This window comes from Durio zibethinus, chromosome 22 (assembly GCF_047325235.1).
Source record: "Durio zibethinus cultivar Kanyao isolate XHJ-2024 chromosome 22, ASM4732523v1, whole genome shotgun sequence".
In the NCBI taxonomy this organism is placed as follows: Eukaryota; Viridiplantae; Streptophyta; class Magnoliopsida; order Malvales; family Malvaceae; genus Durio; species Durio zibethinus.
In genome coordinates, this window is record NC_143183.1 from 16,062,751 (window position 1) to 16,078,622 (window position 15,872).

A 15,872-nucleotide genomic window follows, 5' to 3' on the forward strand; every position below is an offset into this window, starting at 1 on the left:
CAATTAAAATTCTTAATAGAATAATCTATAATGTAAATGGAATATTCTATTTCCATCAAAGGTGACTATAATTGCATCCAAAAATGTAGGTAAAATTGAATTTAACAAGACGCTATCTATTTACACCATTAGTTTTGCTCGTTATCTTTTTTTCACAAAATTATTCTTAAGTGAAATAATTTAAATATTTTTTATGAAATTACTTTTCTACCTTTCCTACACCCATCCTACTTTTTTCTTTTTCTTTTTTCTTTTTGTCATCCCTATTTCAATCACAAACCCTAAATCATTACTACTTCTCTTCTTATTTTGTTCATTATGAAAATGAATAACGAAATGGAAAAGAAAATTGGTGGGATAAAGAATGCAAAAAAAAAAAAAAAAAAGGCAAAATTTCAAGCTAATTTTAGTTCCAAAATTTGCACCTCTAGATCTCTAGATTTAAAAAATAAATGATGTTATTGGATATGCATATCTGAAAAATATTGTCTTCTTAATTATACATATCTGATAATATACACTAGCTTTCAAATATGCATATCCAAAATATACTTTATATTATTGAATATGCATATATGAAAATGTAATGTGATTTTTGAATATGTGTATCCAAAAACATTTTATTCTAATATTTTAACTTATTTGAAAATGCAGAATAGTTTGAAAAACTACACTTGTTAAGTGGAATAAATCACTACATAATTTTGGATAATAAATACGATTATGATTCTTCGTTTACAACTGGAGAGTTATTATGTTATTAAATTTAGATTGTACAAATTGATAAAGATTTTATTTTAAGGTTAATTTATATAGACACACAAAATGATAAGTCAAATATGTTGTGAGGTTTTTTTTTAGTAGAAAAGTCCTAATTTCATGGGTTAGGCAAATTGAAAAAAATAATAGCTTTTATTGTTCTAATTAAGAACTCTGAATTGGGGGGTCTAACGAGGAAACCTAGAATAAGATTGACATATAAACTAGTAGAAAATACAAGAAACAAAAGAATAAGACAAATGTATAAGAAATGCAACATAAAGGAACGAGAACAAATAAGTATGGTTGTCCATTTGAGTTAAATAAGATTAAATCGGTAAGAGATAATGAATGGGGTGTAAAAGTAGTTTGTAGGTTTCATAATCATCTACTAGCAAAATAATTAAAAGGATATTCATTTGTGGGTAGAATATCTAATAAAAAAACTAACAATAACTTATATGTCAAATAATATGGTAACATATTATTAACCTTAAACCAACATGATGAAAAGAAATGTCAGTACTATAAAGACTATATATAATAAACGTAAATATATAAATTTATTGAAAAAAATTAATAGATCACAAAATGCAATAACTCATGAAAAGGTTGAACAATTGTAAATACGTGTAGTGGTATATTAGTAATGAGACAAGTGACAATGTGAAAGACTTATTTTGCCTCATCTTATTAGTATAGATTTGTTGCATGCCTTTTCAAGTATTCTCATTATGGATTGTACTTATAAAACCAACAAATATCGTCCCATATTGCTTGAAATTAGTGGTGTGACATTCACTAAAATGACATTTTTGTTGCATTTGTGTACATAAAGGTTGAATGCTATGATAATTATAACTGGGCACTGTACATTAAAAAGTTTGATGTCGGAAGGTATATTTCCTTTTACTATTGCTACTGACACAAACTTGGCATTGATGAATGCAACACTAGCAGTGTTCCTTAGCATAACAAATCCTCTTTGCAAATTGCCTATCGTAAAGAAATATGCTTGCAAATTGTAAGAAATTTTTTTAACATAAGAAAAAATGAAAGGTGTTCATGTCAGATTGAAGTGTCTTTGTGTTTTATTATACCTAAGATGAGTACCAAAGGCATCTAAATTTATTAAAAATTGATTATCAGACTTATCCAAGAGTAATCAAGTATATAAAGGAACAATTATTGATAAAGTATAAGGATAAAATTATTGCTACTTGGACGAACAAAATAATGTACTTTGGTAATCTTACAACAAATATGTATGATTTCTATTCCTTTATTAAGATTATTTTGTTATCCATAAATTATAACAAGACATTCATTATAATATACCTTTGTATATTCGTTTAAAGCTATTAGTGCATATATAAAGTTAAAAGGGCACCTCAGATTATTTCAAAGGATTTTGAATAATCATGTAAGATAATCAACTCCTTTTTAAAGCTCCAACATACGAAGATAAAGGTTTTACTTGAGAAAGCGTTACAATTGTTGAACATAAATACAAGCCAACATTATTTAAAAAGTTGTGATGGTTGGTATCTAAAAATGCACTCAATATGATTTTAATAGAAGCCAAATGAGCAAATCAAGTTAGGATTAATAAGAAGGCATGTGATTGCGTAATTAGTGGCAAGCATAATACTTTTTGCGCATGAAATTCTAGAGTATATAAAGAAAGAAAGTCCAATTTCTTTATTGAAATGTATCTTTATTAGACAAAATTGAACTTAATAAAGAGTCAGTTAATGAGATGTCTTTTGAGTTGCCATTGAATGAGGTGGAATGAATTATAAAACATTTCAACTAATGTGATAAGGCTAATAAATTGGCCATGACAAGAAAGTTAATTGAATTAGTTAATTTGTCAACAACTTTCCTGGTTTCACTACTATATATGGATAAGATAAAAGGTCATAGAGCTATCAAAATAGATACATCTACCTAACGTGACCCTTCACATAGAAAGATTGTGTTATCTACTCAAGATTGTACATCAACATTAATCATTGTTAATTTAGTGAAATTGACCACATAGATGAATGTACTTTTCATTCTTCATTCCTAGGGTAAAGCAAAATTGAGATATTTGAATAATTTACCAGTGAAGTAATAACTATACATAAAGAGTACCATAAAGGCAGGTGGACACTATGATTTTCATTCTATTATTGGGTTGCTTGGAATGGGTTTAGATCGTTGGGCACAAGTGTGAAGAAATTTAATTGATGAACTTAATCATTAGACAAATATGTGATGTTATATAAATCCATTGAGCGTGCAAAAGAGTTGAAAAAAATATTATTGTGTTTCAAGACTTATACTTCATACTATAATTTGATAACTTTACCTTATATGAGCCAATTGATATCCTTATAGTATAATGTCATTCTATTCCACGTCAATTTGAGACAATGCCTCATATATTTCCCTCTTAGATTTGAACTAACTACACCATTAAAATACAAAGTTATGAAGATTTGATTTGTTAATGATTTTCATTTTGTGTTGGTACTAAAAATTATATTTGATAGTATCGTGTTTTATTATTTATAATTACATTTGAAATAATTGCACAAAATTTATTGCAAGTATTAATGAAGTTGGTCTCACCAGTACCTCCAATTGCATGCAACTGGCATAGCAATTGATATGAGTTTGCTCAATAATATGAGGTTTCAAATGTACTTTACATCAATGATTTAAATTTATTGTTCAACAAACACATTTTTTGTTTTATGTATATGTTGGTAATGTTGTAACTTATAATGTAATTTTCATTATTGTTTTTCAGCTAAAAAGCAAAAAAAAGCCCTTGAACAAAAATTCAATAATTATCCAAGTCTTTATTGTTTTATTGCAATCAATTAAGCTTTAAACATATATTTTCATCAATTAAGCCCTTATTAGACAAAAATTGACTAACCATCAACATCTATTTCTATTCAATTAAGGGCTCAGTTGAGGTGAAAATATATATTTAAAGGTTCAACTAATCTAAAATAGAGAATTCAAGGCTTGATTGAATGTAATAAAATATTAGAGGTTTAAATGATTAATGAATTTTTGTTTAAGGGTTTTTTTTTTTTTTAACCTTTTTGCCTTGTTTTTTCAATGTTGTGTTTAGGTTTAGCATGTTTTTAAATGGATGATAACCAATAAATTTGTTAAAAGCGATAATTTGATAAAAAAATCAAATGAGCAATTGACTGCCTTTACAATCCAAAATGCTCGTTAAACCCTAATGAATAGAGAAGTTAATTGTCTTGTTGAAAAATTTGACTACAATGAAGCAGTTGACTCCTTAACAATCTAAAATGCTTCTCAAACCTTAAAAGCATCATTTTATCAATAAATCAAAAAGTAGTTGATTGTCTCAATAAAGTAGTCAATTGCCTTTACAAAATAGAATACTTAATAAGCCTTGATGAAGAGAGAAGTTGATTGTTATAATGAAGTTGTTGATTGTCCTAACAATTCAAAATTCTCCTCAAACCCTGAAAACATCATTTTATTAGAAAATCAAAAGGGCAATCGACTATCTCAATGAAATAGTTAGCTGCCCTTATAATTTAAAATGCTCACTAAACCCTAATGAATAAATAATTAATTGTTTTATTAAAGCAGTTGGTTGCCTCAACAATCCAGAATACCTTTCAAACCCTCAAAACATTATTTTGTTAATAAATCAAATGTTTATTTGACTGCATCAACAAACAGTTAGCTGTTCTTATAATCTAGAATGCTCACTAAATCCTAATGAAGAAAGAAATCGATTACCTTGTTGAAAAAGTTAACTTCCACAATGAATTAGTTGATTGCTCCAATGAAGTAGTCGACTACATCAATAATCCAGAATGCTTCTCAAACCCTAAAAATATCATTTTATCAATAAATCAAAGGAGCATTCAACTTCCTAATAAAGCATTTGACTGCCTTAACAATCTAAAATGGTCCCCAAGCCCTAATGAAGAGAGAAGTCAATTGCCACAATGTTTTTGAGGTCTCTCAACAGACCTAAGTAAGATATTGATACACTAATTGCACTTTTGTCAACAAATAGTACGCACCTTAAAAGATGAAGCAAATAAACCCTGCTAGCACACTATATGTCTTCATTAGATGTTTTATCCATAATATTTTTAAATATATCTTATAACCATTATAGCTTAATTGATGGATCACAACATGCTTTCATTTTAATCATTGTTTTAATTGTCGACACTCTAAGTAACTCCATCAAAATCGCGTTCACCTCATCAATTGACACATAATGAAATGGGACCATAGCTCCCATGACAGGTTTGTCAAGAATGGTAAACACGTCATCCAGTGTGATTGTCATCTCATTGAATAAGAAGTGAAAGGTGTTTGTCTCAGGCTGTCACCTTTTACAAAATGTCAAAACTATCGTATTATTGCATAATTGATAGGTGTACTCAATTAAAGACGCAAACCTAAATTGAATTATGCTGGCACAAATACGTTGCTGAGAGCCATCTAGAGGCCATTGCTATAATTTTGGCCCATGGTTTATCAATTTCCAGAAGCCTTGATCCTATTATGACAATAACAAATAGAAACTACTTATTAATTTTACAAACATTAAGTAACAATAATAAAGTATAACCATCATCGTGATTGAATTGATTACCTGTCCAAACCATATTTTGCTTGTAATGTGAAACCTGAAGCTTTTAAAGATTTAAGTATCCATCAGCCTTTTAAGAAAATGTTCACACTGCTTATTTGCATCATTTCCATGCTTATCATTGCATTGATGGGTGGAGGCCCTTCCTCTATAACAAATCATCCTTTATACGGTCAACAACTAGCTTTTCAACATGTTTCTCAAATCTTGCTCTACAATTTTAGTAAAAAATTACACTTAAACATATGAATTCCATCACAAATTCAATGCAAAAATCAAACACAATCAAAAGAGATTACCTATAAATTATAGCTTCATTAGTAATTTAATTCCTACCTTATTGATTTTAAGGAGAGTTTTGGGTTTGAGTTTGAAAAAGAGGATGGATTGGTTTAAGGTTTGAAATGGGGGTTGGGTGTGATGGGTGAGGGGTGTGAAGGTGTTTTTAGGACAATAAGGATTTAGGTTTTAGGTGTAACAGAGTATCAATATGAGTTTAGGATTTGAATTGAGGGTGTATTTAGTGTTTTGGTGTGAACAATAAAAAATGTGGTGTAAATAAAAGTATCCTAAAAAAAAGTAAAGTAATAAATATCAAATTTCAAATCAATTAGGAGAAAGACTTATATGAAATTTTTTAAGTAAAGTTCGTAAAATTTTTTATTAAAAATGATTAAATAAAAATTAAAATTGAAAATCAAAATTGATAAATTAAAAAGACTTAGACATTGATTAAAATTTAAAAAATAAAAATAAAAAATTTTGATATATGTTTTAGATAAAAATTTTCGGTAAAAATTTTAACATAATTTTTATCATTAAATAAGTATTTATCAAATTTAAATTATAAATAATTTTTACAACAATTTTTTTATATTTCTTAATTTTCATATTGAATTTTATCAATTTATGAATTTAATTTTTTATTAAAATTTTTATTAAATTATTTAAGAAAATTTATATAAAAAATTTAATTTAAATTTTATCAAGATAATTTTGATTTTTCCCTATTAAAATATAAAAACTAACCCCGGCATAGCGGGCCAAACGCTAGTTTATAAAAGCAATTTCAAATTTGCTCACTTGGGCACTAATATTGACTCCTCCACTTACAACTGAAGGTTATTTCTGTCATTCCAAAAAAGTCGCATAAAATAAATTAAATCATAAAAAATTACACATCATTTTATTTGTAAAAAAAATACAGAGAATTTTTAACAGAAGTACTACGGTTCCTCTAGGCTCTAGGGTTTCTCTTCCCTTTGAATTCTTTCTACTGAAAACGCTAGGGGAGCGGTTGCTTCCAACTTTTTCCCTCTCCGCTCCCATCTCTTCCATTTCCGTTCGCTTTCTCTGCAATTTCCCCACGCTTTGTCCTCCTTGCTAAACTGATTTCTTTTTCAAATCCCTCTTTCTTCTTTTCTCTTTCCGTTTACCCTCACTGAAGTTACGACTTTGCTTCCCCAATCCCAATGCAGCTCCCTGACTCCAGCGACATTGATAACAAGCCCCTGGAGAACCCGGACCAAGAACCCAACCTACAAAAAGGCGAAAGGGATAGCGACCAAAATAACAACACCGCCGCCGTTACCGGAGACATTGACGGCGGGGGTGATAACAAAAACGCTGGTGGTAATGGTAGTACGGATGAAGACTCGGTTCTTGATGTTTCTGGGAAAAGCGTGGAGTTTTCGATATTAGGAGACTCAAGGGATTCCGTTGATGGGCTTTATTTATACAAGAACGTGTTCAATTTGATTCCTAAATCGGTTGGGGCGTTTAGTCGGTTAAGGAATTTGAAGTTTTTCGGAAACGAAATTAATTTGTTTCCATCGGAGGTTGGGGGTTTGGCAGGGTTGGAGTGTTTACAGGTTAAGATATCGTCGCCGGGTTTTAATGGGATGGCTTTAAGCAAATTAAAAGGTTTGAAAGAGCTGGAACTCAGTAGGGTTCCGCCTAGGCCTTCGATTTTGACTCTGTTGAGTGAGATTGCTGGGCTTAAGTGCTTGACCAAACTTTCTGTTTGTTATTTTTCTATCAGGTATGTGTTTTATTAACCCTTTAAGCTTTTTTTTTTTTTTTTTAATTCAGTTAAGAAAATTTCGGCTTTTTTTTTTTCGTATATGTTTTTTATTCGCATGCTATATTATGATAGCAAAGGAGTTTTTTTTTTTTTTTTGCTCTATTCCGTTCATTGACAATTTGAGAATGTGATGAGGAAATCATTCGCTGAATATACTGTGAAAGCTGAAATTTGCATAGGAAATCTTACTGAAATTGTTTGTTTTTCCTGAACTGTTAAGACAGCTAGAAACAATGCTTGTGGGTTCACTTCAATTGTCCTGATTAGGTATATCCATTGGTGTGCCAATGCATGGGAAAAATTGATGACCTTTATGTTTCCTTTTCCTGCAGATACCTTCCTCCAGAAATTGGATGCTTAAAGAATTTGCAATATCTGGATCTTTCATTCAATAAGATAAAGAGTTTGCCTATTGAAATTAGTTATTTGAATGACTTGATTTCATTGAAAGTTGCCAATAATAAATTGGTCGAACTACCTTCAGGCTTGTCCTCATTACAAAGATTGGAGAACTTTGACTTGTCGAATAATAGGTTGACGTCACTGGGGTCTCTTGAACTTAGCCTTATGCGTAACCTTCAGACTTTGAATCTTCGGGTACTTTCTTATAAATGTAGACTTAGATTGATGCATATCCTGGAATCTGTTCTGATGGTATTGAATGAGCTGTTATCCTGAAAATTTTCAAATCACTTGTTATTTGCTTGCACTGACCTGATTTAGATGATCCTAACTCTAAGCCCTTTCCACACCTTTCTGTAGGATACAGCCAATTTTAATTTGTTTTAAAATTTCATTTCAGGATATATACTTGCGTGTTATTTATGCTTATGCAGCAAAAACATAGTTGGTACATGTACTGACGTTAAGTATTTTTCTACTTTTAAATGGATTGTATATTAATTGGTTTGTAACTCGTATGCCACATCATATTTTATTTTGTTGGCTATGCTTGGTCTTCATTGCACTTGCAGTTGGTGTTCATTATTATTTTCCCTGTTATCCTGATTAGATGTACTATTTTAGTTGAGATATGCTTTTTTCTTCACTCATGATATTTTAATTAGTATCGTGTTTCACTACAAGTAGGCAATCAGTTTCTATTCAATTTACTTTTGTTCTGTTCTGTTTTTTGCTTTGTTGGAGCAGATGATTTTCATGGTAATAGGTATATGAACTAGTAGTTTGTTTCTTAAAACTTTAATGCATGTGCACATTATCTATTTATTATTATTTTTTAAAATCTAACCTCTTTTTTGTGTTTTTATATGTTTAAACCATCGATCCAGTACAATAAACTTTTGAGTTGTTCTCAAATACCTTCTTGGGTATATTGCAATTTGGAAGGAAATGGCAAAGGTGCCTCCAGTGATGATTTAACCAGTTCTTCAGTTGAAATGGATGTATATGAAAGTAGTGCTCAGGATAATGATGGAAGCGTTTCATATAATGGTAAGTTGTTTATAATAAGTTGTTATATATTTCTCTTATCACATTTCTCATAATATTATTTTCCATTTCTTTTACATGTGTCTTTAGCTTACCAGTGAAACTAATTTATTCCATTCAAATTGGATACAGGCTCTTATAAGACCTCATCAGGCATCTTAGCTGTGCCATTGTCAAATAGTAGATGTTTTGCTGCTCGGAGATCAAGTAAACGATGGAAGAGGAGACATTACTTGCAACAAAGAGCTCGACAAGAACGTCTAAACAACAGCAGGAAGTGGAAAGGGGAAGGACATACTGAAGTGTTAAAAATGAAGGCAGGTGGAGAAGTACCGGGCAATAATGATGTCCTTACCTGTGGCACTTGTGCAGAAGCTGTATCAGAACTTATAGGCGAAGATGATGACAAAATATTACTTATATCAGAAGCCAAAGATGAAAAATTGAGTACTGTTAGACATGGGAATGATACACTTACTTCAGAAATCTATGTAAAAAGAATTACATCAGTTGGTCACGAGTCAATAAAAAAAGGTAGTGAAGCTCAATGTTCTCAGCTTGATGCATCTTTAGTCCCGGTAAGAGGAGCTATTGAGCAGGATGAAGGCTCATCTTCTGAAATATCCATGTTTAATTCTAAGTTAAAGAGGCATTCTGATAGGGATCCTAATAATCCCAAACCATGCAAGTCTCAAAAACCAACAGATTATTGCTCCAATTTATCACAAAAGTATAGTACCACTTCATTTTGTGGGACTGAAGACCGTCTACCAGATGGCTTTTATGATGCCGGACGTGATCGGCCTTTCATGCCGTTGAATAGCTATGAGCAGATTTTTCATCTCGACTCACGTGAAGTAATTCTTGTTGACAGGTTAATTTTACATATGTGAATGGGAATTAAGTTGCTTTGTGAGTCAAGAGTACTAGATTTTGCTTAATGGCTTGGCAAATCTTATTTATAATCTTTTATTTGAGTAGTGATTGTTTATATCGTTATCTTTAGGGAAAGAGATGAAGAGTTAGATGCAACTGCTCTCTCTGCTCAAGCTTTGGTATTTCATTTGAAGCACTTAGATGGTTTAGCTAAAGATAAAGAGCGGGTTCCTGTTGATAACTTTCAGATAGCATCATTGCTTGCCCTTTTTGTATCGAATCATTTTGGAGGGAGTGATAGAAGTGGTATTGTAGAAAGGACTCGAAAAGCAGTATCTGGTTCTAACTATAAGAAGCCTTTCATCTGCACTTGTTCAACTGGAAATGGTGACAGTGCCAGTGCATCTAACAAGACCTTGGATACTGTAGAAGATGTTGTATTCTCTGAGCTTTGTGAGAGATCTTTACGGTCAATAAAGTCAAGGAGGAATTCCATCATTGTTCCGATAGGTACTCTTCAATTTGGCATGTGTAGACATAGAGCACTGCTCATGAAGGTGATTTTTTCCCTTTGTTCTCTGGAATTTTTTATATTGTGTTTTTATTTATCAATTTGGTTCATTGTTATATTTTTCCCTTTTTTTTTTTTTAATATTATGACCTGGTATGACTTTAATTGCTACAGTATCTATGTGATCGGATGGAACCACCAGTTCCTTGTGAGCTTGTCAGGGGCTACTTGGATTTCATGCCACATGCCTGGAATATCGTTCCTATAAAGAGGGGTGATTCATGGGTTCGCATGGTGTTTGATGCGTGTCACCCACTTGATATACGAGAAGAGATGGATCCTGAATACTTTTGCCGGTGAATCCCTTTACTTAATGCAAATATTCTTGGATATTTGTATTTGGAAAAGTGATTTTGGAGATTCTCTGTTCTGTATCTAGCATACTTTGTCATTGTAACCAACTGGTTTGGTTTGAAAATTTGGTCTCAATATAGTGCTGCAGGTTTAGAATCTGGAAAGAGGGAGCTTCTGAAAGCTCAATCTTGTATTTTACATTTTTATAATTATTAACTGAGCCAGTTGGATTCATTTTGAATTATTTGTTGCTTTTTATCTAGTGCTGATAACATGTGTATGTGTGTGTGTGTGTGTTTGAGATAAGATGTGATGTATTCTATTCATTATTTTTCTGATAGGTATCTGTTTTCTGTTACCAGATACATTCCCCTTAGTCGAGCAAAAGCTTGTCCTAAAACTGAATGTAGTCCTGTCTTGAGTTCTTTCCCTTCTATGACATTAAGCAATGAAATTCAAAGAGTGGCTTCCAGTTCTCTCATTCAATGCAAATTTGGATCGATGGAGGCTGCAGCAAAGGTGTGTTATTTGAATTGTCTTGTCTGGTTTATATGGTAATGCTGACATTGGAGATTTGATAAATTTCAGATTGTTTCATTGGTTTTGAGATATATGAGTTAAGTGTAATCGTGATTGATGCACATTTTATTGGTGTGACATTCTCATGCCTATCAATTAATTATTAATTTTTCAATTCTTCTTTTTTTTTTTTTTTTAGTTCTAATTCTTTCTTTGATGTGGATTTGTAGGTGCGCACTCTAGAAGTAAATGGTGCTTCATTTGATGAGGTGAAAAATTTTGAGCACAGTTGCCTGGGGGAAGTAAGAATACTGGGTGCTTTGAAACACCCATGCATAGTGGACATGTATGGACATCAAATATCTTCAAAGTGGATTCCTATAGGAGATGGAAAGTCAGAATGTCGAATTTTGCAGTCTGCAATTTTGATGGAGTACATAAAAGGAGGATCTTTGAAGGTACTTATTTTGTGTTAAATGTCACCTCATGGTTACTTGAGTTACTTGTATTTATACCTGATTTAGCCTGTTTCTTATGAGCAGGCTCATATTGAGAAACTAGCTAAATCTGGTGAGAAGCATGTCCCTTTGGATTTTGCATTGTGTATTGCACGTGATATTGCATCTGCATTGGCAGAGTTGCACTCAAAGCACATTATTCATCGTGACATAAAAAGTGAAAACATTCTAATTGATTTGGATGGGAAGAGAGTTGATGGGAGCCGTGTTGTGAAGCTCTGTGATTTTGATAGAGCTGTACCTCTTAGGTCTTTACTGCATACATGCTGTATTGCTCATTTAGGGATACCTCCTCCTGATGTTTGTGTTGGAACACCTCGCTGGATGGCTCCTGAGGTTCTAAGTGCAATGCATAAGCGTAATCGGTATGGACTGGTAAGTTTTTTCTCTTGCCATTTAGCAGTAATTATTAAATTGTTGATTTCTAATTCCTTGATTCAGTGAAAATGATCGAGTAGTATGGAAAGCTTAAGCAGATAATTTTTAGGCTAAAGAAAAGATAATTTACTTGGAAGACTATTGTGTATATGCATGTTGAATAGGAAGGGGAGGGGGAGGAAAGAGGAGGGAGGCAAAGTGGGTATAACATGTAAAGTTAACTCCTAGATATTGGTTTGAAGTGATATGCTACATGCTATTTGCTTTGAGTTGATTTGCTTGACTCTGTTTAAACTTCTTGCATATGTGGATGTTAAGTCTGTTTCTAACTGGTTGCAGGAAGTGGACATTTGGTCTTTTGGATGCCTTCTTTTTGAATTACTGACTCTCAAAGTTCCTTATTCTGGGTTATTGGAGCTGCACATTCATGAACTTCTTCAGGTAACATCAATTGTAAATCCTGAGATTGTCTCATCTTTTTCATTCCTTTGATCTAAGCAGGTTATTTCTTCTGATCTACCATATGCAGATGGGAAGACGTCCAACGCTACCTGAAGAGTTGGAGATATTGGAATCATCGAGTGAAAGTGCAATGACCCAATCTGGAACAGAGCTTGATGGAACAGAAGCTGAAGTAGAAACACTTAGATTTCTTGTTGACGTGTTCCGTCGATGTACGGAGAAAAATCCCACTGATCGCCCTACAGCTGAAGACCTTTATGATATGTTGCTCAAACACACAAATGATTTCAGGAATTCGGGTTAGGATTTGTAACTTGGCGAATATTAATAATTGTTTCCTCATCCCAAATTATTGTTAGCCTGAATGTCATATCATTATATTTAATGCTTATTTCCGTTGAGGATCAGATATTTGGATTATTTCAGGAGCTAATTACACTCACAGCTAGTTGCACTAACTAGGATTAGCAGCCTGATTTAGTTTTGTTCTGTGTATTAGCAGTAACAATGCAAGGAGTTAGATGCATCCAGCAGATTTTATCTGTAATGTTATTGAGATTTGTAAATTTTGTAGGTATCCTTACTCGTCAAATGTATCTGGTACACCATTTATTAGTACACCTGAGTTATTTACTATCTTTACCCATTTTTATTTGTATTGAATGATTTTGAATACATAGGAATTTTTATTATTTTTTATGCTGACTCATTTTTTGTAATTTCCATTTGTATGGTCTTATTTTCTTAATTTTTTGTAGAAGCATTTGACAGAACTGGATGTTGGATTTAACTTGTGGTGACTATTGATGTCAGATTGAATTTTCTGGGACGTCCCAAAAAATATCGTATCAGTACTTATATTAGTTCTATATGTAAAATCATAGAATGACTCATGCAATATGATGTGATTATTGTTATTATATATTTTCTGGTGAATATGACAGGCCTATTATGACTTGGCCATTTACCATCTTCTTGAAGGTGAAGGTAACTCCTTGTGTAGACAATTCTCCATAAGAGCAAATCACGAGTGTGGATTTTTGACATTTTAATTTTATTCTTGGAACATTTGTTTGTCGATTCAGGGAACAACCAACCAACTTCATGGAACTTTCAACATTCAGGCAAGCACATCAACTAGTCATAGAATCCTGAAGTTGTCACTTAATTTTATGCTGATATGTAGTCTATGACAATATAGCATTCTGATTAATCCTATTCAAATTCCCTTTAAAAAAAAAATCCTGAAATTGTAGTCCACTGTCTCTGTTGTTGCCTTAACGCACAGGAGTTATTGAAATTCTCGAAAGGCCTTTGAGAAAAGAAGCAAATATGACTTTTTAATTAACATTAAAGGGTCTTTAGACATTTTTTCTTCGAATAGGTGGAGTAAATATGATTATTCTATACCCAAAAGAATCCTAAAACTGATGCTCCTCAACTTGGGCTTGTTAGGTGTTGCAATCATTTAACCCTTCCCTTCTCTACCGAAAGAAAAAAGTTGTCCATCTTTTCTTTCCAATAATCATAATAAAGCATATATAAAAGAGAGAGAGAGAGAGAGAGAGAGAAGGGGAAAAGATGCCATCCTGTCTTCAGAACATAAAACAATAGACAAGTGAGATTTGGTTGGAAAGAAATCCAAACCAACTCTTGTTATAGCTCTGTCTCTGCATTGTACCTATACTAGAACCCCTGCACTCTGCAAATGTATTGAGTCATTGACATAGAGAGATACCATCCTTCCCCTTCCAAAGATGTAGACTGATTAATGAGGCTTGTAGTTGCTTTTTCATACCCTTCTTATCTATCTCCCACTGTCTTTGTGCTGTTACTTTTGTTTTTGTTACCTTTTATGTGACCATATAATGTTATATTTCTGTGAATATTTATGTGCAAGTGGGCTTTCATGAGAAAGTTAAATGTTTTATTGTTTCCCCCTTACCCTTCACTGTAAAAACTAAAAACTCTCCGTAAGGGACCACTCTACTCTCTCAAACCCCACCTTTCTGCTGTGCGGCACTGCTACTTTGCTGCTGCTGCCCCTCAAACTCTGGCAATCCCTGGAAGGTCCAGCAGCTCAGGCCCCAGGGTTTTTATTAGTCTACTCCGCTTTGAGTCTAAGACTCTAGGGTGCTAGAAGAGCTATTAGGGAACACACTTACCAAAGATATGAACGTAAGATTAATATACTTAAGTATATCCAGGGCCAGCCAGGCTGGCAAAGGCAAACCCCATTTTCTCTTTGTGAAAGGAAACCCCTCATTTGGTTACTGCTTAGTCAATTACACGCGTGTTTAAACGCATCTTCTGGCATCAGTCAGCCATTTGTCATCATAATTCTACTGTACCCAAATGATTTATATATAGTATGGAATTTGTTAAAAGTCTGTAGATATAGAACTCATGACTTCGCTGAGCGGGAACTTAGAAACAAATTGTAACAATGGGTTGGACGGACAGCATTGCTTTTCTGTTTTCTTGATATGATTATCAAACTTTTAGTAGCTAGTGTTGTTCTAATTGTTGATATGAGGAACTTTTACTTACATTAATATATCGAATTTTACTAGACCAGAAAATTTTAAATATGAAATGATATAGTAAAAAAATGATACATTACAAAAGTTATAAGATTTGAAATTTGAATAAAAACTCTATATGGATTTGATTAAAAAAATATTTTTTAACATATAACACAAATTATGACAACAAATTTTGTATTTTAAACCAAATAAATATGATATGAAACAAATTGCCAAATCTACCTTTTACTAACATACGCACCTGGGAATCTTAAGGATTTGAAACCAAATGAATCATGGAGGAACTACATATCTACTTGTCAACTTAGTTGCAACTTGATATACAAAAGAGAAAATTGCTGTCAATCTGTGACAGCGACAGTTGGCCAAGAGTTTTACCTAGTAGAGGAAAAGGATGTTGATATGCTAGAACTAGGTCTTAAATACTATTTATTTGTATCTCAGCAACCACGTTCCTACGCTCTTAAATTGTTACAGCTAAGCAAATTCTTCATTTTGGTGCTAATGCTATTCTAATTTTTGGAATTATATATGTTGGAAAAGTCGAGATCCAATGGTGGTCTAAGGAGAAGACCTGGCCAAAAATAATCACGCCTAACTGCAGCAGTTGGACCACATTAAGGCGAAGTAGCAACTAGTATAGCTGGTTTCGTTCATTCTAGTAGAAATTGATGGTACTATAAGGTGCCTGCTAAAGATTTTGTGGCCCAGGAACTGCCTTGTTTGAGCTGAAAGGTATCCAAAAATTGGTCCCGAATCA

The 15,872-nt window shown here is 32.6% G+C and overlaps 1 protein-coding gene across 4 annotated transcripts; it reads left to right on the forward strand.

Annotated features, from left to right (window-relative positions):
- The first annotated feature begins 6,594 nt into the window (after positions 1-6,594).
- LOC111306664 (uncharacterized) lies at positions 6,595-13,285 on the forward strand. Of its 4 annotated transcripts, XM_022904457.2 has the most exons (12): positions 6,595-7,457; positions 7,832-8,096; positions 8,789-8,951; positions 9,081-9,822; positions 9,955-10,381; positions 10,510-10,691; positions 11,052-11,208; positions 11,439-11,666; positions 11,751-11,778; positions 12,010-12,101; positions 12,444-12,545; positions 12,634-13,285. In XM_022904457.2, exons 1-12 carry the CDS (start codon positions 6,889-6,891, stop codon positions 12,868-12,870), a joined length of 3,192 nt encoding a protein of 1,063 aa, XP_022760192.2. In that variant the 5' UTR covers positions 6,595-6,888; the 3' UTR covers positions 12,871-13,285. The 4 variants fall into 4 exon arrangements, 3 of the variants coding, with proteins under 3 accessions (XP_022760192.2, XP_022760188.2, XP_022760193.2); XR_016331879.1 differs by lacking the exon at positions 11,751-11,778; XM_022904453.2 differs by having other exon boundaries at positions 11,751-12,101.
- Positions 13,286-15,872: the final 2,587 nt, after the last annotated feature.

Excerpts from the sequence above, each read along its gene's own strand:
- LOC111306664 (XM_022904453.2), top strand. The coding sequence starts at position 6,889 with ATGCAGCTCCCTGACTCCAGCGACATTGATAACAAGCCCCTGGAGAAC. Across the intron at positions 10,382-10,509 it reads ATAGAGCACTGCTCATGAAG|TATCTATGTGATCGGATGGA; the intron begins GTGATTTTTTCC and ends TAATTGCTACAG. Across the intron at positions 12,546-12,633 it reads ACATTCATGAACTTCTTCAG|ATGGGAAGACGTCCAACGCT; the intron begins GTAACATCAATT and ends TACCATATGCAG.